General features: G+C 36.2%; 1 protein-coding gene across 3 annotated transcripts in view; it reads left to right on the top strand.

The window, feature by feature from the left end:
• LOC135214629 (glucoside xylosyltransferase 2-like) overlaps positions 1-21,323 on the top strand; it is a 163,803-nt gene extending 142,480 nt beyond the window's left edge. Inside the window, exons 2-9 of one of the 3 annotated variants that reach the window (XM_064248964.1) lie at positions 9,570-9,679; positions 10,755-10,817; positions 11,258-11,354; positions 11,723-12,059; positions 12,675-12,848; positions 13,916-14,074; positions 15,450-15,651; positions 21,043-21,323. In XM_064248964.1, coding sequence (XP_064105034.1) covers positions 9,577-9,679; positions 10,755-10,817; positions 11,258-11,354; positions 11,723-12,059; positions 12,675-12,848; positions 13,916-14,074; positions 15,450-15,617 — 1,101 coding nt within the window. In that variant the 5' untranslated portion in view covers positions 9,570-9,576 and the 3' untranslated portion in view covers positions 15,618-15,651; positions 21,043-21,323. Of the gene's footprint in view, positions 1-9,569; positions 9,680-10,754; positions 10,818-11,257; positions 11,355-11,722; positions 12,060-12,674; positions 12,849-13,915; positions 14,075-15,449; positions 15,652-21,039 lie in introns of all 3 variants that reach the window. The other 2 variants (XM_064248963.1, XM_064248965.1) reach the window with 2 other exon arrangements.
• Positions 21,324-23,116: the final 1,793 nt, after the last annotated feature.

Below are 23,116 nucleotides of genomic sequence, written 5' to 3' on the forward strand. Positions count from 1 at the left end.
AGCGCCATATGTGACGTCTACTTTGACTTAGTTATGAAAGACAGAGTTGAGCGATGTGCTTTGCAGAGGCAACTGAAGATGTATGGCGTCGAGTAAAAGATAAGAGCTTATTTTAATGATTAAAGAATTCTCGAGTTTATGAATTTTATATAGATGTGCCGTCATGATGAAACTTAACTTCTGTGAGGGATTAGTGGCCTAAGTGGATATTTTATAAAGGTGCAGATTGCAAGTTTTCAAAGGGACATTGACGTTTATATATATATATTTATAATATAATCATATATATATATAGAGTATATAGATATATCTAATATATATATATATATACTAATTATATATATATTATATATATTATATATATAGAATATTAATTATTATATTATAATATATATATATATATATATTAATATATAATCTATATGTAGAATCTACTGGTCACTTTTTTACCAGATACATATGCAATTGTAATAGCCGCAATGTTCTCTTAACTTCTTGAATTCAATAAAGTTAAGAGGGCATTGTGGCTATTACAATTGTGTGTGTATATATATATATATATATATATATATATATATATATATATATATATATATATTTATATATGTGTGTGTGTGTGTGTGTGTGTGTGTGTGTAGGCTTAAAAATCAGTTTATCAGTCTTTTAAAAGAAGTATGATGAACTTTAGACATTAATGCTACAACCGCGATTAAAAAGGGACATCACTGGTTAGACAGATGTTTTTGAAATGAAGAAAATATTTTAAACACTTAAGATCTGAAGAAGGTAACGGAGAGAAGGAAAGATAAAATAAAGGGGAAAATACAGTACAGTGTTACGAAAACAAAGAAGAGAGAGAGAGAGAGAGAGAGAGAGAGAGAGAGAGAAAGAAAGCTACGTATTTACGATTTGCACGAGAAGACCAAACCCATTTGCAGCAACGCATAGTCCCTTTCCTGAAGAGCGCATCTGATATCGGGAGAGGAATGAAAATTCGCCTTTTGTTGTGACTGTGTCTGGCGGAAGATATGACGCCTCTTGTGGCCGGGACGCGCTTGCACGCCGTGAAATATCTCCCGAGATAAGGAGATTTACTGGCTTCCTCCTTATTCCTTTTATTTTGGGGCATAAAACTTCAAATTTGCCTCCGGTGGCTGATTGGATAGTGTTGCCAGAGACCTCAAAAGGCGACAGGAGGCCTGAAAGGTGCACATATTCTATACGGATTTTATGGTGTGCGTATTTCTTTGTCTGGTATCATTTTATCTCGTGTGAGGAAAAATGTATGTAAAATAGGTACGGTATATACCTCAGTGGACGTGCAGTAAAAGATGGTGGAATATATATTCTCTCATATGATCAATTTTCTTTTAAAAAATGCTATATTAAAAGCTAAAGGAAATGAACCATATTCATATGGAACAAGCCCACAGAAGCGCCCATTACATTGAAATTCAATCTTCTATTTGAAAGAAGTAACAGAAGGAAATAGAAGATAAAGTAAGTAGCGATAGCAAATTAAAAACATAGAGAATAGATAATCAAATTCATAAGTAAATAGATAAAAGGGTAAACGTGTGAAACGTTGATACTTAGTTTTTAATGACCGTTAAGTTCAGCTGTTTTTCATTTAAATGCAGCTGTGGAATTGTCACCTTCGTGCATCGTTACAAAAGTTTACGTCGTCAGACAAACTGAACTGTGTAATTTAAACCATACTTCGTGCATTTTATTGTACCCAGTGAAACGAATAATGTAATCAAGCATCAGAAATATTTATCTATATACTATTTCATGCTACGTTCATTATTTGTATGAAAGATAATCTGTTATTCTATTGTTTATATTGAATATGCTTCCAGTGCAAATACTTCCGTATTACTTGGGTTTTTTGGCTGAATTTCTGTAACATTGCATGGACGTGATTTCTCTGTGACTGGAGTACTCCAGAACATCTAACTTTTTCTCAGAGAAATTGTGATTTATGACTATGTAAAGATATGGTTGGCACAATGACAGATACACTCAAATACTATTGTTTATATTCTTAGATTTTTTAGATTTTCTACACATACGTACGGAAGGAGATTCGATCTATATGAGTTCAGAAGTTCATAATATCCGCGATATTAGCGAAGTTAGTGAAGAGAGAGAGGGGGGGGGGGGGGGCGGTTGCGTAGTAAGCTATGGCCGACGAAATGAGTCGTTCATTAACTTATTGAACACAGATAGTATGTAGTGAGAGAAATGGAGTGTATGTGAGCGTGTGTAAGAGGTGGGTTGTGACCCTGGACATAAGTATTCATGCTTTAATCTAACTTAAAGGACGAGATAACTAATTTCAGGTCTGAATGATAGGAGAAATAGCATACAAATTGAGATAACCATTCGATGATCACTAATAACGTACTGGAATGGAAGAAAGACCTGCAATAATTGCGATTCAAAGCTCCTCACGCACGTGACGGAGCATGGAGACGGCTTAAGGCTGAAATGACAGAGAAATGCGGACAGAGAAACACCCACTCATGACGAGCAGGAATTCGTCCCACACAGTGACTCTAAAATTCCCGTCGAAAATTCCCCAGAGGAATATTTTTGCAGAGGAGGACGACGACAATTGGCTCTTCTTTTCTTCATCATCTTCTTCTTCTTCTTCCTCTTCTTTTGCCTCTAATAAACGAAGTTCTTTTTCTCTGTAGCCTTTGAGAATTTGCAGTCCGGAGTTGATACATGGAAATTGCGAAACTTTTCAGTGATGAAAGCGTTAGGAAAACCGACAGGTTTTTCAGGAAGGAAGAATTCTGGAGGATTCTGAATAAAGCTTGAAATCAAAGGGGGGCGGGGCTAGGTTAGAGATGTGTATTTCTGGTGACAGAAGTTTACTCTCGACGTGGTTTGGAAGTCACCTAAAGCCGTTGGTCCCGTTGCTGAATAACCACCGGTTCCGTGCAACGTAAAAACACTAAATAAACAAACAAACAAATAATCAAGGGGGGCTATGTCCCTGAACAGCGTGCCATCAGTGCACCTTACATTGTGTACTGTATGCACTACTAAAGGGTGTTTGCAGTGGCCCTTCAACCTACTTAGTACAGGAATTCAAAAAGCTAGCTACCTGCATATCTTAAGCCTGCTATTTGATCAGCTTATTAGTTCTACAAATGCATGGATTCAGATCTTATAAATTCTTCCCATTTTCCTACTTTCTAAAGGTCATCAGATTTAGCCTTGTTATTCACCATTCGTTTGATCATTTTCTCCCCACGACTGAACTGCATCATAACCCTTCAAGCCGTCTGTTCACCAACGTTAATTTCAGTCTCATTCATAGACTGCTCTTTTCTTACACTTACTGTCGATTCACCACTATGAAGAAAATCTAGCACCGCAGTCAGTCTCGCCTTAATGCATTCAAATATTCTTCCCTTGGCACTTTTTTCATGAACGGCACAATTCTTTTAATTAAAAATTCAGTGAGATTTATATTCTGTCACATATAGTTCAGACACTTCAACAGCCATCGATTATGTTCCTATCTATCAAGAAAATGTAGCACTGCAGTCAGTCTAGACTTAACACATTCAAATATTCTTCCCTGGGCACTTTTTTCATGAACGGCACAATTCTTTTAATTAAAAGATTCAGTGTGATTCATGTTCTGTGTCACAAATAGTTCAGACAGTTCAACGGCCATCGATTATGTTCCTATCTATCTTTCGACTTTGCCACAGTGATTCGCGTGACTTTCAAATATAAGACGAGCTAACATTCTGTTCATTATTTTCGAAGTATTCAGTGGAGCATTGGGCGTAGTATTTGTTGAATAGCTCAGGCGCGTCGGAAGCGACTCATCGTTAGATTTTGTGTTAACATAACCATTCAACGTATCAGGAATAGGTTATGAATCGCACAAAATGAAAGATGAAAAACTTTCTGCTGTTTTCGGCTGGTTTTTACTTCAGTAAACACTTGACGTGAGGCGAGGTAAGCTGTGATCGCCAATTTAAAAAAAACTCTCCATGTTTTTTTTTATGTCATTATGTACACCAGGCCAATGAATTGGACATGAAAACGTATTGGCATGTCCATTTACAGATATCTGAAGCTTGTCTGACGTAACCATACTTCCTTACGTTGCTATAGAAATTATCATACGCTATCATAATCGTGAAATTTAACTTGGACATTTAAATAGAATATTCCCTGCATATAGACAACATATGACATAAATGAGAGTTGCCCGGCCACCCCTAATAGAATATTCATTCAGCGTGTTCTTTATGGTAATGACTTGACTTAGATGCTATCGCCGAATTAACTGGGAGAGACGTTTCACGATTAGTTACGGTCGTGAAACAGAGTCGTGTTGTGAAATCTACTTCGGAGCCTCTTCTCTCGCTCTGTTTCTCGGCGCGCGCGCACGCACTCATACACACACACACACACACACACACACACAAACCAATTTGGTTTCAGAAAAGTAGCAGTGAAGTGAAATTCTGCCTGTGACACGGATGTACCTGGAAGCAGAGTGTGACACAATCGGCAGTAAGCATTGAGGAAAATGCTGCCGGGTTTGTAATTCGTAAACAGAAAGTTGCTGGGAGTGGTTGATTAAAAGTTCCCATGATGGCAGCAAGGATTCGTTTGGAATATGAACAAACAAGGGAGAGTGGGCGTTCCAGTATAAAAGTGGGTTTGAGAATAGGTTTTTTTTTTCTCCGTGGATATTCACTGATGTTATAAGTGACAGGAAAAATTTTCTACGTAGGTGGAAGGTGTGGGATGCGAAAGTGAAGAGATACTGCAGAAACTACCGGAGATATCGTAAGTGTTTGTAAGAGGGAGACTTTTGAGACGATAAACGAGCGTGAATAAGGTATTTTGGGTCGCTGATTACGTTGTTTTTCATCTGAGGAAAAATAAAGTCAAAGATGTTTTGGTGCCGAAATGACATTTCATGCCAAAGGATATACTGACAGTGAACAAATAACTCATACTGACACCAACGCCTTTCCATCAGATTTCAATGAAAAGGGAAACTGAAAATTAGAACTTTAACAGGAACTGGGCCTGCTCAATTACTTCTAATCAGTAGTATTTTACAGAAATTAAATCTTTTAGATTTAGGTAATTGAAACCAACCTAAGTTGCAGGTGTTCCCAACCCGTGGATGATAAATTAGAATTACCTACTCTCAATTTATTTTGCATAATTCGGACACTAAACGTTTTTCAAACCTAGTTATCGTCTCACGAAAGTATTGAGCTGATGTTGAGAACCAGTTTCCCATGCATACACAATGCTCACGAGCACGCATGAAATACTCAAAAAGTCAACGTGATCATTTTATAGTCGCGTACTATAAAAAAAAAAAAAAAAAAAAAAAAACTGTATCATAAGATAAATACCCTTCGGAGTCTGAAGTCTGAACGTTCTCAAAATTCTAGTACTGTTTTTTTATTATTATTATTATTTTTTTTTTTTTTTTTTTTTTTGCTCTATCACAGTCCTCCAATTCGAATGGGTGTATTTATAGTGTGGGGTTCCGGGTTGCATCCTGCCTCCTTAGGAGTCCATCACTTTTCTTACTATGTGTGCCGTTTCTAGGATCACACTCTTCTGCATGAGTCCTGGAGCTACTTCAGCCTCTAGTTTTTCTAGATTCCTTTTCAGGGATCTTGGGATCGTGCCTAGTCCTCCTATGATTATGGGTACGATTTCCACTGGCATATCCCATATCCTTCTTATTTCTATTTTCAGATCTTGATACTTATCCTATTTTTTCCCTCTCTTTTTCTTCAACTCTGGTGTCCATGGTATTGCGACATCAATGAGTGATACTTTCTTCTTGACTTTGTCAATCAACGTCACGTCTGGTCGGTTTGCACGTATCACCCTATCTGTTCTGATACCATAGTCCCAGAGGATCTTTGCCTGATCGTTTTCTATCACTCCTTCAGGTTGGTGCTCGTACCACTTATTACTGCAAGGTAGCTGATGTTTCTTGCACAGGCTCCAGTGGAGGGCTTTTGCTACTGAATCATGCCTCTTTTTGTACTGGTTCTGTGCAAGTGCCGGGCATTCACTTGCTATGTGGTTTATGGTTTCATTTTTCGTATTGCACTTCCTACATATGGGAGAGATGTTATTTCCGTCTATCGTACTTTGAACATATCTGGTTCTTAGGGCCTGATCTTGTGCCGCTGTTTATCATTCCTTCAGTTTCCTTCTTTAGCTCTCCCCTCTGTAGCATTGCCAATGTCATCACTGGGCTAGTTCTTTAGTCTGTCTCATGTATTGTCCATGCATTGGTTTGTTGTGCCAGTCCTCTGTTCTGTCTGCATTCTCCTGTCTGTATATTTCTGGGTCTTCGTCTATTTATTAGTCCTTCTCCCATGCACTCTTTAGCCACTCGTCTTCACTGGTTTTTCAGATATTGCCCCAGTGCTCTGTTTTTCGATGTTGACGCAGTCCTCTAAACTTAGTAGTCCTCTCCCTCCTTCTTTTCGTGTTATGTATAGTCTGTCCGTATTTGCTCTTGGGTGTAGTGCTTTGTGTATTGTCATATGTTTCCTGGTTTTCTGATCTATGCTGCGGAGTTCTGCCTTCGTCCATTCCACTATTCCTGCACTGTATCTGATTACTGGCACTGCCCATGTGTTTATGGCTTTTATCATATTTCCGGCGTTGAGTTTTGACTTGAGTATCGCCTTGAGTCTCTGCATATATTCTTTCCTGATCATGTCCTTCATCTCTTGGTGTTTTATATCCCCTCCTTCCATTATTCCCAGGTATTTGTATCCTGTCTCATCTATATGTTTGATGTTGCTCCCATCTGGTAGCTTTATCCCTTCAGTTCTCGTTACTTTGCCTTTTTGTATGTTGACTAAGGCGCATTTTTCTATTCCAAACTCCATTCTGATGTCACCAGATACAATCCTTACAGTCTGGATTAGGGTATCTATTTTCCTGATGCTCTTACCATACAGCTTGATGTCGTCCATGAACATCAGATGGTTGATTCTGTTGCCTCTTTTCTTGAGTTGGTACCCGGCATCCATCTTCTGTAGTACTTTTGTCATGGGAATCATGGCTACTACGAAGAGTAGTGGGGACAGTGAGTCGCCCTGAAAGATCCCTCTCCTGATATTAACCTCTGCTAGTCTATCCATGCCATGCTTAGGTTGGTTTTCCTTCTCCTACTGTTCTTCATTACCATTTTGTCTATCAGGAGCTGGTCTTTTGTGCCCCTACACTTCCTTCTGTAGCCTTTCTGTTGGTGGGGGATGGTGTTTGTCTCCTCTAGGTAATTGTATAGCCTTTCACTGATGATACCTGTTAGTAACTTCCACATTATTGGTAGGCAGGTGATAGGCCTGTAGTTACTGGCTATATTTCCCTTACTCTTGTCTTTTTGTACTAAGGATGTTCTTCCTGTGGTCATCCATTTGGGTGCATGGTGATTTGAGATACAATGCTGGAGTTGTTCTGCTATTCGTGGGTGTAGGGCCTTGATGTTTTTGAGCCAGTATCCATGGACTTCATCGGGACCTGGGTCTTTCCAGTTTAGCATTTTCTTTAGTTGGTGTCTGACTGTGTCTGTCGTGATCTCTGTGAATCTTTGTTTTATTCTCCCTGTTTCTTCTTCCTTGACTTCCTGGAGCCATGTTGCATGTTTGTTGTGTGATACCGGATTGCTCCATATGTTTTCCCAGAGTCTCTTACTTGGTTCGGCTTCAGGAGTTTCTTGGTGGTTGTCTTCCCCTCTTAGTAGGCTGTATAGTCTTTTCTGGTTGGTTCCAAATAGTTTGTTCTGTTGGTATCCCTTATTCCTGTTCATGTACCATTGGATCTTAAGTGCTTTGGCCTTAAGCCTCTGTTTTACATCTTCTATTGTGTTGTTTAGTCCCCTCTTTGTACTTTGCATTTCTCGTTCAGTTCCTCCCTTGTTTTCTTGCTTCTTAGCCTTTTTTCCGCCATCTCTTTCAGTATACTCAAGTCAGATCTCATCACCATGATTTGCTTTTCCAGGCGTCTTTTCCAAGGAGGTTGTTGTTTTGGTTTCTGTTGGGTTGGTTGTGCTGGTGGTGTTGGTGTTCGAATCCCCATCAGTTCTGCTACTAATCTTGCTCCTGCATATGCCAAGTTATTTGTTTCTGTGATACTGGTGGTGTGTATTATTCCCATTATTTCATTGACCTCACTTATTTTCTCCCTTAATTTCTTGGTGTTGTAGGCTTTCATGGAGGGGATCTTTGTTCTCTCTGTATCTGGCTCCATCCATTGTCTAATCTTTTCTCCCATCCCAATTCCGTCCTCTCTGTTACTTCGTCAGTGTTTCTTCGTGTGTCGTTGTTTGATACCTCATCATCCCTGTCGTCTTCTGTGGCATCGTCTCTCAGTTCGTCTTCGTGTAATTCGTTGTCGTGTGACATTTCCTTTCCAGTTCTTCTCTTTCTGTTGGTGAGAGCCAGTTCTTTTTCTTCATGTTCCTTACTTGGTCTGCCAGCCTCTGCTCTGTTTGGGGGGTGTTATTCCTCTCATTCCAGATGTTGACCAACCTTCTTCTATATCCTCTCTCCGTCGGGTTGCTTCTGATATAGCATCTCCCATATTCCCTTATTTCTTCTCTTGTCCATTTCTTCCTTTGGTTTGCTTCTGTAGCTCCAATCTCAGGCTGTTGGTTACTGTTGTTGTGGTGGTCAGTTGCTGGATGACGACCTCCAAGTACCTGACCGTCTTCCCTTTCAATTGGGTTGAATACCTGGTTGCCGGACGAAGCTCCTCTGTTGCCAGAGGTTCCATCTACGTCGTTGTCGTTTATTCCTTCATTTCTTAACATCATTGCTGAGTTTTGCTATTAAACCCATAGCTGGGCCCTACCCCATCAGGGATAGGTACTCATTTACAGCTGAGTAGACTGAGGAAATTATGGTAAAGATCCTTCCCCAAGGAATCAATGCCGAGGAGAGCGGTCACCCATCCAACGACTGACCAGCCCCAATGTTGCTTAACCAGTCGATTGACGACCTAACCCACTCTGTTGTTATTATTATTATTATTATTGGAAACGTAAATCCACAGTAATATATCTGTTCGATTTTATTTAAAATACAAAGCTTTGTATTTTCAATAATAAAATCAAACAGACATATTATTGTGGATTTACTTATCCATTTTATTGACTCGTGTGATTATGAGTTTTCTTTGGATTATTATTATTATTATTATTATTATTATTATTATTATTATTATTATTATTATTATTATTATTGTCGTTGTTGTTGTTGTTGTTGTTGTTGTTGTTTTGAAACCCTGGAATAAAACATTTTTTTTCTGCGTGACTAATCACAAGCAACTGTTTGATCATTTTGGTTCATATCCTCACACTATTGACCCACTGATTCACTGACTTCATTGATTTTGATTCAGATATAGGACCTGGATTTGCAGCTTGGCCTCGGAACTTGCTGGCTCAAATGCATACTTCTGTCATTACTATATCATGCAGGCACTAAAAAAATGAAAATGCACAGAGTAATGCATATTTTTTTTATTTCCAGAGTAACGATGGTCAAATTATTGAAGATCCTCCAGACCTTAACGGCTGCGATGGCTATTATAGCAATTATTCGTCTTTTATCCGGTCAGCCTGTCAGTCAGGGAAAATTAGGTAAGGTGTCAAAATTATCAAAATGTTGAAATGGTCACTGAGTTATTAATATTTGCTTTGCTTTTCATGCAACTTTGCACTGTCCATCATTTTTTTTATGTTATCTCATTTGTTATCAGTACGTTTTATTTAGAAAAATTTATTCTTTATTATATAATCAAGTACAATTTGCAATTTGCGTCAAAGACATCACGATGTTTTGCCATTCAAATAATTTCACTTTTATGTTCATTTACCTTCCCTTCTTCTCTGAAGTCGCTGTTGCTTTACGTAATTTATACAAGCCCCCCCCCCCCCCCCCCCCCCAAACCAATACTTTATTACACACAATATAATTTGGTTATACTTTCTCCAACATTAGTCAACGAAGCTATGACACCCTTCTTATTAGACCCCCTTAGGGTGGTAGCGCCTTCAGTGCACCTCTCACGGTGTACTGTTGGTATTTACTTAAACGTTCTTTGCAGCGTCCCTTTGGCCCCCAGTGGCAACCCCTTTCATACCTTTTACTGTACATCCACACATATTCTCTGTCTTCCATCTTATTTTAAACGTTCTGCTAACAAATTTTCATAATGCAACTGCTGCGAGGTTTTCCTCCTGTTACAACTTTAAAACCTTGTTACTCTGAGTGACTTCATAGGCCCCAGCGCTTGGCCTTTGGCCCAAATTTGATACCCTGTTCCATTCCTTCTTATCAGACTACTATAGTAGATTCACATCAACCGTGCATTTGAAGTCTAAGCCGGTCCCTTACGACGCTCCTGATTGGCTGTTGATAAGCCAATGACAGGTGTGGAAACTCTCTCGAGAGAGAGAGAGAGTTCACATGGGTAGGATCTATTTTCCACCTCTCCTGAGGGTGAACATACATTCTGCCTATGTGAACTCTCTCGTGAGAGAGGCTGAGAGTTTCCAGACCTGTTATTGGCTTATCAACAGCCAATCAGGAGCGTCGTAAGGGACTGGCCTAGACATCAAATGCACGGTTGATGGGAATATACTATAGTTCGATGTTCAGGTGGTTTTCTGTAGCGAACGTTAAAGAGGACTTTTCTGTCTTGTTTAATTTCAGGGTTTTCCAGGAACAACGGCAGTAAAGAAATTCTACCACCGTTCATCATTATCGTGTGCCATGGTAAGTGTTGTTTTTTTTTCCCTTTGACATTAAGTAACACATCTCTTTAGTGATAAATAATCTCCTTTTCGTGACTTGCTTAGTCCAGATGTCACAATCTAAGCCTTCAGAAGATTTGTGATTCCTTAATCGGATTGTTGCCAAAACACTTTTATGTTTGGGTAGTCTGTCGTCACTGTATGTTCATGCGAAATTGTCTTTCTTCTAATCCTTGATAAAATATGGCATTTCTTAATATAGAGTATCCTCGTTAGATATAAACTGTTCTCTGATCCCAAGTACAGCAGCAGCAATTTGGGCAGTCAACTTCTGTGTTGTTCTGCAATTGCAACTGCATTCGTTGATAGTAAAATGGGCTGACCGGTTAGAAATGTTACCGAGGCACTTCTTTATGTTACGACACTATAAAACATTACATAAAAGACTATATTTCTCTCCAGATAGAGGAAAGTCCCTGACTTCCTCCTTTGCACGGCAATTGAATCAAGTTACGGTGCTTCTCAAGTCAGCTGTGACGTTTACGAGCGAAACCTTGAGGTAAACTGTCTTCTTCTCCTTTTTTCCTTCGAACATTCCTCACGAACGTACAGTCATACTCAAACTCCCTGCCAAAGCTCACTTTGGTAAATGAAACTCGTGTCATCTGTGTGAGTGAGTGATGGCATAATTTAGAATTTGACTGTACTTATGATCATGTTTACTCTCAGTGTTCATAATGTTATGTTGGTGAATATAAATAAGCCAGCTTATTTATAAACAGTAATCTACAATTACAGTTAGAATTTATTTAAGCACCGAACAAATAAGTTTTTTTTCGTGCATTTACCAGGTTCCTTCTTATAAATAACACTATAACGACTTTCCTAAAAACACTGACAAAAGCGAAATATTTTCTACCACACCAGATTCCTTGTCGTAACAAATTCGGAGACGATCTTCGAGAAAATCCAGTCTATCCCACGAGCGTGGCCGAGTAGTTACAGTTCTCGGCTCCAGTTCGAATCCCGCCCAGTCTGGTACCCAGCAGACAGAAAGGACAGCATGAAAGGTCTCCTGAGACCCTGCTCATCTGCCAGACTCTTCCTGCCGGAGACCTTGAGGGACGTAGATGCTGCTGTTCTCCTCGACACGGACACGATATTCCTAAGGTCTCCGGAGGAACTCTTGAGGGAAGTATACAAATTCAACGGGTTGCAGGCAGCGGGACTGGCTCAGACTTCGAGGGGCTACAGAGGTCTAAATGTGGGTGACTATCTGCCGAAGGTTCTTGCAATTGTTGTGGGAGTGAATAAAAAAAATCAAGATTTCCTAACTTGTACAAATAATCAGTTATGATATTCATGGGATTTTCGTTGCAGCAACTATCCGCTAATGCTCTTGCAAATGGCAACAATTTTCTGTATATCGCTGGAATAATATGTGATCATTGTATTAAAGTATGGATACGACCATAAAGCACTGGATATCATAATTACTCTTTAGTACGATTAAAAAAAAAGTTCGTATCGCAGGAATAATAAGTAATCATTGAATTAAAGTATGGATACGACTATAATGCATTGGATATTATAATTACTCTTTAGTACGATTAAAAAAATAGAAACTTTGTATCGATGGAATAATAAGTAATCATTGATTTAAAGTATTGATACGACCATAATGCACTGGATATCATAATTACTCTTTAGTACGATTAATAAAATAGAAACTTTGTATAGCAGGAATAATAAGTAATCATTGAATTAAATTATGGATGCGACCATAATGCGCTGGATATTATAATTACTCTTCAATACGATAAAAAAAAAACTCTATTTTTACCATTCACAAGAAATGTTTCATCGTATCATCCTGCAGATTCCTTACCCAAAGCCTAGAGGAGTTAACACTGGCGTGATGGTCATGAATATGACGAGACTCCGAGCTCTCCCAGGTGGCTGGTCAGGGGTGACCTTGAAGGCGTTTGACGAAAATAGGAAAGTACTCTCCAAGACGGTGACGAACGATATCGTCAATATCGCTCTGGCCCAGGTATCCCATTATGCAATTATGAAAGGATTTCATACAACCATTCAATCCTGGGTCGTCGTCATTCTGCATATAACATCTTTGAAGGGAAAAGTTTCTGTATTGTTTTTTTTTTTTAAGTTTATTTTATGCTGTTGATATTACTACACAAAAATAACGTGAACTTTCTCATATTTTCATTAAACTAGATTTATTCGTACAGTAGTTGTGATATATATATATATATATATATATATATATATATATATATATATATATATATATTATATATATATATAGATATATATATATGTATATATATGTATATATACATATACATATATAAGCACATATTTATATATATAGAATATGTGTATATATATATAATATGATATATGTAGAATATATATATATATATATATATATATATATATATATCATATGATATATATTATATATATATAATATATATATGTATCTATATACTATATTAAAATTATATAGATATATATATAATATAATATATATATATTATATATATATATATAACATACATACATAATAATATAGATAATATATAATATATTTATATATAATATTATATATATAGATCAATATATATATATATATATATATATATATATATATGATATATATATATAGGATATATATATATAGAATAGAAAGATATAGATACCTATATATATATTATATAAATATATATATGCTATATATATATATATATGATATATAGGTACACACACACCACACACACACACACACACACACACATATATATATATATATATATATATATATATATATATATATATATAATATATATATATATATAGTGTATATATATATATATGTATATATATATAGTATATTATATATATATATATATATATATATATATATATATATATATATATATTTATAGATATATATATATATAATATATATAGCTATTTCTAGAAATCTCCTAAACAAGTATTAGTATGGAGCAAGGCAGACAAGCCTGGGAAGCGAATTGTGATGAATAAAAAAAAAAGGTCTTGTTGCAGCGTAGCCTACGTTTTCTTCCTCAGAATCGTCAGATACTCTATAAACTGAACTGCGTTTGGAACTACAACACTGGCTGCTGCAGGGGGAAACGCAACCCGTGCACGAACGCTGAGAAGACCGGTGTCTACCTCCTCCACGGCACATCTGGGGCTTTCGTTGACGACTCTTTCCTCAAATTCAGAGTGAGAATCGTTTCAAGAGTGTCGACTTCCCTTTGATGTTCTCCACATGATCAAACTGCCTTGAAATATCGGTGCATATATCGTGAAATTACAGGTAGCACTCGACAGCCTCAGTATAAACCATTAGGTTGAAACATTAGCATTTTTTTTTATCTATGCGTATATATGCCTTATTTGCATACACGCACGAGGGAGAACACATACACACACACGCACGTGTGTATGTGCGTGTCTGCAAATAATTCATATATGCATAGGAAAATACTAATTTTTGAACCTAGTGTTTTCTATTTAGGATGTGGAATGCCTACTTGTAATTTCATATGTGCACACACATCCATGTCTATATATATATATATTTTTTTTATATTATATATATATATTATATATATATATATATATATATGTATGTATAATATGTATATATATATATGTATGTATATATGTGGTGTATATATATATATATATATATAGATAGGACTAAAAATATATATATAATATATAGTATATTATATATATATATATATATATATACATACATATATATGTATATGTATTAATTTATATAATATACTATATATATATATATATATTATATATACATATACATAGCTATAATATATATGTGATATATATATATATATACATATATATATGTTATGTATAGGTACATATATATATATGTATATATATATATGTATACATAGTATTATTTTTTTTTTTTTTTGTATATATATACCTATATATATATATATAGATATATATATATATATGTAAAAATATAGATGTATATATGTAAAATATATATAGATATATATATATATACATATATATATTATATATGTATAATATATTATATATATGATATATCTATATATATATGTATATATGTATATAATGTATATATATATGTATATAGATATCATATATATCTATCCACTATATATCTAGTCTTATATATATATCTACTATATATATTATATGTATATATCTACTAATATATAATATAATATTATATATATGTTATATCTATAGGATATATATATATATATATATATATATATTATATAAAATTAGATTCAAAAATACATTCCGGACACTGAAGAATGATTGCTATAAAACCGACTGCATACAAATACATAACATGTCGAAGTATGTAAGAGAGCGTGTGCCATAAGAGTAATTTTAAGCAAGCTTATAAATTCGTAGGTATATTTCATCACACACGTTTCATCCATCATGTAAAACGAGTATATAAAATACTAGACTTTGCTGAAATTATCAACGTTTAGACATTCGGTTGACTGTGACCAAGTTATCAAATCTGTTCGATTTCAGATATCTATTTCATTCAGACTTAAATTTTTCATTTCAGGCTGTTTACGAGGCCTGGCAGGACTACCAGCTTGGTTCGCCGCTGTCCAAACTCCTCGGAGATATGGAAAGAAGGCTGAAGGTCAGCGCTTCTCCGAAGACGATCTGTGATAGAATAACTAACCTGGAAGACATCTTTACCAAGTCGCTGAAAACCATGTTAGAGTAGATGTTTCTGCTCTAGTCGGTCGCGTCCTATACATGTCAGTCTGTTGTGAAGTTGTTCCCCCGTAGGGTGCTAGTGCCGTCAGTGCGCCTGACGCTGTGCACCGTAGACATTACTTTTAATGTTCTTTGTAGCGTCCCTAGATGCAACCCCTATCATTCCCTATTACTGTACCACCCACTTTCCTTCCCTTCGGCCCCTAGATGCAACCATTATCATTCCCTATTACTGTACCGCCCACCGTTCATATACTCTCTCTTTCATCTAATCTCTCTATCCTAACAGCTGCTTTGAGGTTTTCCTCCTCATTTACAGTGTCTCAGTTTTCCCTTTCTGTGTTGAATGACCTCATACGTCCCAGCGCTTGCTTGGCCTTTGGTCTAAAATTGTATATTCCAATATAAGCTATAAAGTTGTTTGTCAATCTGTTCTGTTCACAGTTGCACAAGGCCATAATCTTTGGAAGCTTGAATTTCCAGTCTATCACCCCCGTGGGCTTGTTCCATATGAATAGTTAATCTTCTGAATAATGATAATTTTAATAATAATAATAATAATAATAATAGCAGCAACTACATTAAGTGAAATGATAATTTTTCCTTGTTCATCTCTATTATTAAGTAATATTGCAATATTGCAGTTCTTAGTCATTTGCTTGCAACAAGTTACGTCTATCGCCCCTGTGGGCTTTTTCCATATGAATAGAGTTAACCCTCTGAATAATGATAATTATAATAATAATAACAGCAACTACATTAACTGAAATTATTACTTTTCTTTGTTCTTCTCAAGTATTAAGTAATATTGCAGTACTTTGTCCTTTGCTTGCAACAAGTTAATGTTGCATGCAATGCCAAATCGCCTAGATGACTCGGCTATCATAGCCTTGGGATTTTTTTTCTGGGTTATACTGGACTTCACTTGTTAAATGGATAAAATACAGCTCTTACCTAAGGTTCTGTGGAACGTCCTTTCCATGACCCCTAGATGCAACTCATTTCATTATTAATTTTCTCCTAACGATGGTTTCATAGTGCAGCTGCCAAAGGTTACACCTTTCAAACCTTTCCACTGTCTATTTCATTTGTGTACCGTGAGAGAGAGAGAGAGAGAGAGAGAGAGAGAGAGAGAGAGAGAGAGAGAGAGAGAGAGCTTTTTCACGTTTTCCACAACTTTTCCTTGAGACTAACAAGCATTTTCCATCGAAGAGTAGGTCAAAATTTGGAAAGTTTTGATTTTGCAAATGAAGACATGAATTATTATTTTTATTGATATATAGGTAAACACAACGAGAAAGATTGTTATATAATTTGATTAAAAGAACTTGGTTCCATTTTTTTTTTCTTATGGAAGGTCCGGAAATGGACCTATTTTTATTTATGTAGTAGAAATTTTTTTAATATTTAAAAAAAGAGGAAATTTTGGAAAAATGGAGTATTTCATTTTTTATGAATTCAGAGTCCCATCTTGAACCCTGGGTGATAGTTAAACCTCTCTCTCTCTCTCTCTCTCTCTCTCTCTCTCTCTCTCTCTCTCTCTCTCTCTCTCTCTCTCTCTCTGCTTAATACCATTTGAGTATTTCACTTTACAGATCGCGCAATTATCGCAGATTATTGTAGCACTAAAGAATCATCTTTCTTTTGCATTTATTGGTGGCTGTTAGTGCCTTTATGCACTCAAACGGTGACTTCCTTATCTGACACTATTTTTGCAGAATCGTTAGGCTTATGTGTCACATGTGACACACCGATTCTTAAATTTGTAGTACCATAAAGGCAGGCGCACTCAAAAATGCTCTCTGGATGTGTATATGTATGTAATACATTTTCCCTGTTTTAACGTTTTCAATTGTTTTTCCATCATGATTTCCTCTCTCTCTCTCTCTCTCTCTCTCTCTCTCTCTCTCTCTCTCTCTCTTTCGTCTGGTCTGGTTGGGATGGTTGGGTGGGGAGGAGGGTTTTTGGTGCCCTGAGTTTTCCACTTACGCTGGTAAGACATTTTTCAGCATGTCATTGCTATTTATACAAAGATTACATAGATTTGATACAAAAGCAGGTTATATATATATATAATATATATATATATATATATATATATATATATATATATATATATATATATATATACACACAGAGAGAGAGAGAGAGAGAGAGAGAGAGAAGGTCAGAACATCTCGTTCTGTGATTGCTTTGAATTTGTGTAGTACCGGAACAACATATCATTTGTCTATCTTGAAAATGTTTTAGGATATTTCTTCTCTTTCTCTCCTTCATTCCTTGTAATTGTTTCTAGCCCCATGCCTGCATTTCCCAGGCAGTGTGTCTCGCTGTCAACCAGAATGTCTCCCTCTCTCTCTCTCTCTCCCTAAGAATATGAAACTCTTTGTACATTTGTCAAACGCTGCGAATCTCTTCGTGGGCCCCCTCCTCGTCGTTCAGATTTTGGGGGGATAATCAGCATTATTTTCCTCTTAATGGTAGAATAGTCTTTATCTAAAGCGGATCGGAGTTTGGAGGGCATTTCTCGCTAGGATAATGAAGGTAGACTGAATGTTATCAACATAGGTCAACATCTCGTAAAAAATTTGTTGATAGAATTCGATGTATGGAAGACCAATGTTTCACGTTGGAGGTCTAGCCAAGATTCAAGAGTTAAAATGTTGATTTTTTTATGTGATTAGAAATGTAAAATTCTGATAACGAAACTCTCTCTCTCTCTCTCTCTCTCTCTCTCTCTCTCTCTCTCTCTCTCTCTGAAGCCCAGTATGTAATGTGTGTATCTGTGTGTACACTGTTTCACTAAACTCTTTAATAGTTTTCTCCAGTAAGGAGGTAGCTAGAGCTACCAGTGCACCAAGAGATGCACTGTAGGCATCACTTAAATGGTCACTCATTGAAGCAGCGCGGCTCCTTTCCCGTCCAAATTAAGCCTGATAAAGGAAACCTTTTTTACAGAGTCTGTTCCTTTCTATTAATTCCATTGTTTGCGTTGCTGCTTCGTGATTTCACACACGTCCCCCGCCTCTCTCTCTCCTCTCTCTCTCTCTCTCTCTCTCTCGTGCATACACACTTGACACTTACGCACATAAACACACACACATCACAGAGAACGATCCTTTGTAGCAAATGAAAACAACCTTTTATCTCTCTCTCTCTCTCATATCCCAGTTATGTAAGCAGATCGTCATACCAGTTTATTGTTTACCTGTATATATATTGTACTGTAATTTGTATTATATTGCAAATTGTTGTTGAACTGCATTTTTTACTGTGCTGTTTTTGCAATGATGCAATTTTGTACTGTATTATGTTTTTATATGTTCCAATTTGTTGTTGAACTGTATTTCATACTCTTGTCTTTTCCATAGACCTCTCTCTCTCTCTCTCTCTCTCTCTCTCTCTCTCTCTCTGTGTCTAGTCCCCCATGGGGAGCTTTGCCCCCTCACACCTAACCCCACCACTATCTAGAACTCTATAACTCCCGAACTTTCTCTAAAACTCCCAACTCTATAGAAGTCAAGAACTCTCTTAAACTCTCTAGAACTATTTAGAACTCTCAAACACTCTTTATAACTCCCTCTAAAACACACTAGAACTATGTTTCGAGCTCTCTAGAACACACTAGACCTCTATTTAGAACTCTCTAGAACTTTTTAAAACACTCGAACTCTCTCTAGAACCCTAAAACTCTCTAGTACTCTATTTAGAACTCTCTCACTCTAAAACACTCTAGAACTCTTTAACTCTCTCTAGAACTCTTTAACTCTCTCTAGAACTCCTTCCAAAACACACTAGAACCTTCACACACTCTACAAATCTATTTAGGACTCCCTCTAAAACTGTTTAGAACTCTTGAACTCTCTAGAGCTCACTCTAAAACACACTAGAACTATTTAAAACTCTATAGAAATCTAAAACTCTCTAGAACTAATATTTATAACTTAAACTTTCTGTAAAACTCCCTCTAAAACACTCTAGAACTCTCTCTAGAACTATTCAGCACTCTCGAACTCCCTCTAAAAAACGTAAAGATTAACTCGAAAACTCTTTATAACTGTAATGTAGAACTCTCTAACTCTCTAGAACTATTTAGAATTCACGGACACACTCAAACTCTCTGAACTCCATTTAGAGTTCTCGGACACACTCAAACTCTCTAGAACTCCATTTCGAGTTCTCGGACACACTCAAACTTTCTGAACTCCATTTAGAGTTCTCGGACACACTCAAACTCTCTAGAACTCCATTTCGAGTTCTCGGACACACTCAAACTCTCTAGAACTCCATTTCGAGTTCTCGGACACACTCAAACTCTCTAGAACTCTATTTAGAGTTCTCGGACACACTCAAACTCTCTAGAACTCTATTTAGAGTTCTCGGACACACTCAAACTCTCTAGAACTCCATTTAGAGTTCTCGGACACACTCAAACTCTCTAGAACTCCATTTAGAGTTCTCGGACACACTCAAACCCTCTAGAACTCCATTTAGAGTTCTCGGACACTCAAACTCTCTAAACTCCCTCCAAAACACATTAGAACCTTCATACACACTACAAATCTATTCAAAACTGCCTCTAAAACTGTTTAGAACTCTCTAGAACTCACTCTAAAACACACTAGAACTCTCTATAGAACTCCCTCTGAAACACACGAAGTTCTAAACTCTCTAGAACTCTTTATAACTCTAGAACAATCTAAAACACAAGAACTCTCTTCAGCACTCTCGAACTCCCTCTAAAAAACTTAAGAGTTCTATAACTCGAAAACTCTCTAATTCTCTTGAACTATTTTGAATTCTCGAATACACTCAAACTCTCTAGAACTCCAATTAGAATTCTCAAACACACTCAAACTCTCTAGAACTCCATTTAGAACTAAAACTTTCGAAGACATTAAAACTCTCTCAAACCCACTCTAGAATTCTCGAATTCACTAGAACTTTCTTAAAACGTTCTAGAACTCCTAAACTCTGTAGCTCTCTACATATCCCTCATTAACAATTGAACTTTTGTCCCTACTTAAAACAGATCTGTAAACCCATTCTATGTCTAATTGGGGGCTATAAACACCTCTACGAACCCCCCTTACACCTTCCCCCCAACATTATTCACATTTAACCCTGAATATTTGCAAGTTTCTCAAAATTGCCCCAAGTTTCAGTATTTTCTTAGAAAAATCCGAAAGAGAAAAATCTTTTAAAATTTCAATATTCTCTGAGGTTTATATAGGAGCATATAGAGGTTCATATAAGAGAAATGATTGTTGTATTTCAAAATTTCTCAATATTACATTCAAGTGTCCAGTTCCAAGCATTAAGCAGAATAAGTAGCTGCATAGCATTACTAAGCAGAATAAGTAAATGGCCTTTAGTTCATTCACGATTACCCAGTAGTATTAAGTATTAATATCTCCCCCTCATTTCAGAAGTCATTAGAAGCCAGTGATCTAGTCATCCCCGGCCAGTCTTGGAGGAGGGGACAAGGCCTCCTAACCTTTCCTACCCAGTGTATCACCTGCCTTCTCGGCCCAGCTTTACTTCAAAATTTGCGTTCTGAAAATCCACAGGATATATAGATAATAGTTACAGCCAACTCTAGGCAACCTGAACCTCTAAGCCCTATCAATCATTTTCCAGTGACAGCCAGTACTCTTGTATATGTATGACTGATGTATATCTGACCTTTGGTTAAATAAAATACTGAAATGCTTGTTAGAGTATGATTCAATACCACCATTGAATTTGTATAAATATTAACAGGCCAGGGATAAGGTAACTTTATATTTGATAAAATTTCAGGAATAACCATGGATAAGGTAAAGGACCATGGCTAATAAAATACTTGGGGATTTTATAAAAAAAATTTGAACAGGTAATAAAGGAATGTAAAATTTTAACGTAATAGAGGAATAAGAAATGACATTGGTTCATAAAGCATTACAATACAAGAGTAGCATTACCGAACTATGGGGCCCATTCCAGATCCAAAACCACAAAAGCATAGTTACACTCTCACGCCCCAGCACAGCCTAAGAAAAAAAAATACAAGTTTTATTAAATGGTTGTATAAATGAAGGCGTCCCGATAACTTATTTTTTTAACTGCGCTGAATTACAATCTGTAAAACAGTTCATTGCTACAACATTTCAATGGATGCAAATACTGAAACACTTATGAAAGTCTTACTGACGAAGAGAATGAGAGAGAACAAGGAACAATGACAAGAATAAGTTTTCATTTCAGCAAAGAAAATTATAGTATATATACTGGAGATTCAAAAATCTCAAATATGACAAATTTACAACATAAAGGAAAATTAAAAATAAAATACTGAATATTAAAAAAACTACAAATGGAGAAACAAAAAGGAACAATGAGAAGAAATTTATGACAAATACTAAGTATACAGGAGGATCAAAAAATTAATGCCAACAAGTTTTATAACATTTCAGTATTGAAACATATGGAGGCTCAAAAAAATATAAGAGAGAAGAGAGCAAAAAAAAAATAACAAGACAGTCACAACGTTTTGGCAATTAAAATAATTATGTAATACTGGACTTTCATAAAATATATAAAAGAGAGAGAGAAAGAAAGAAAGAAAGAGAGAGAAAGAAAGAAAGAAAGAAAGAAAGAGAAGACTTACATTATTACAGCAAGTTGAAACATTTTGGATAGGAAGATTATATATAGTACTGGAGGCACAAAAATGATAGAAGAGATATTGAGCAATGACTAGAGCCATAACATTTCAGAAAAGAAAATTATATCATACTGATGTTGAAAAATTATAAAGGGAAGACAAAAAACAAGGAACAATAACATGACAAAATTATGACATTCCAGCAAATAAAATGACAAATTAATTTAACATTTCAGCAGGGAAAATAATTATATTTAATACACTGGAGGTTTAAAGCGGAAGAGAAAGGAACAATAACAAGACTGTACTATGTTGGCAATAAAAATAATTATAATACTGGAGGTTAGAGAGAGAGAGAGAGAGAGAGAGAGAGAGAGAGAGAGAGAGAGAGAGAGAGAGAGAGAGAGAGAAAGTAACAAGAACATTTTAGCAATTAGAATAATTATATATAATACTGGAGGTTTAGAAAGATATAACTAGTTACAATATTCAGTGCAACTTTCCTGCAAAATTGCGAAATGTTACCCACTAGAGGCAATTTATGCCTCAAGGATAGTGCTATATAGTGATAGTCCATCGAAGCTTCGTGAATGTAGCCGAGTCTAAATATTCTCAATCAAACCTTAGTCAGCACTAAGCACACAAATTCCAAGCAGTAGAAAATCTATAAGAACTAAAAAACCTTCAACGTGCGCGGGCAGTCTTCAACGTGCGCGGGCAAATAAGTTATTAAACCTATATGGCCAAATTATTGCAGCATTCAGAACCAAGCCATCACATCGCGTACACTATACCTGAAAGTAAATATTTTCATTTAGTATTAAAACTGCAAAAAAAAATCATTCCATATATTTGTTCTA

The sequence above is a fragment of the Macrobrachium nipponense genome, chromosome 46 (assembly GCF_015104395.2).
Source record: "Macrobrachium nipponense isolate FS-2020 chromosome 46, ASM1510439v2, whole genome shotgun sequence".
Lineage (NCBI taxonomy): Eukaryota > Metazoa > Arthropoda > Malacostraca > Decapoda > Palaemonidae > Macrobrachium > Macrobrachium nipponense.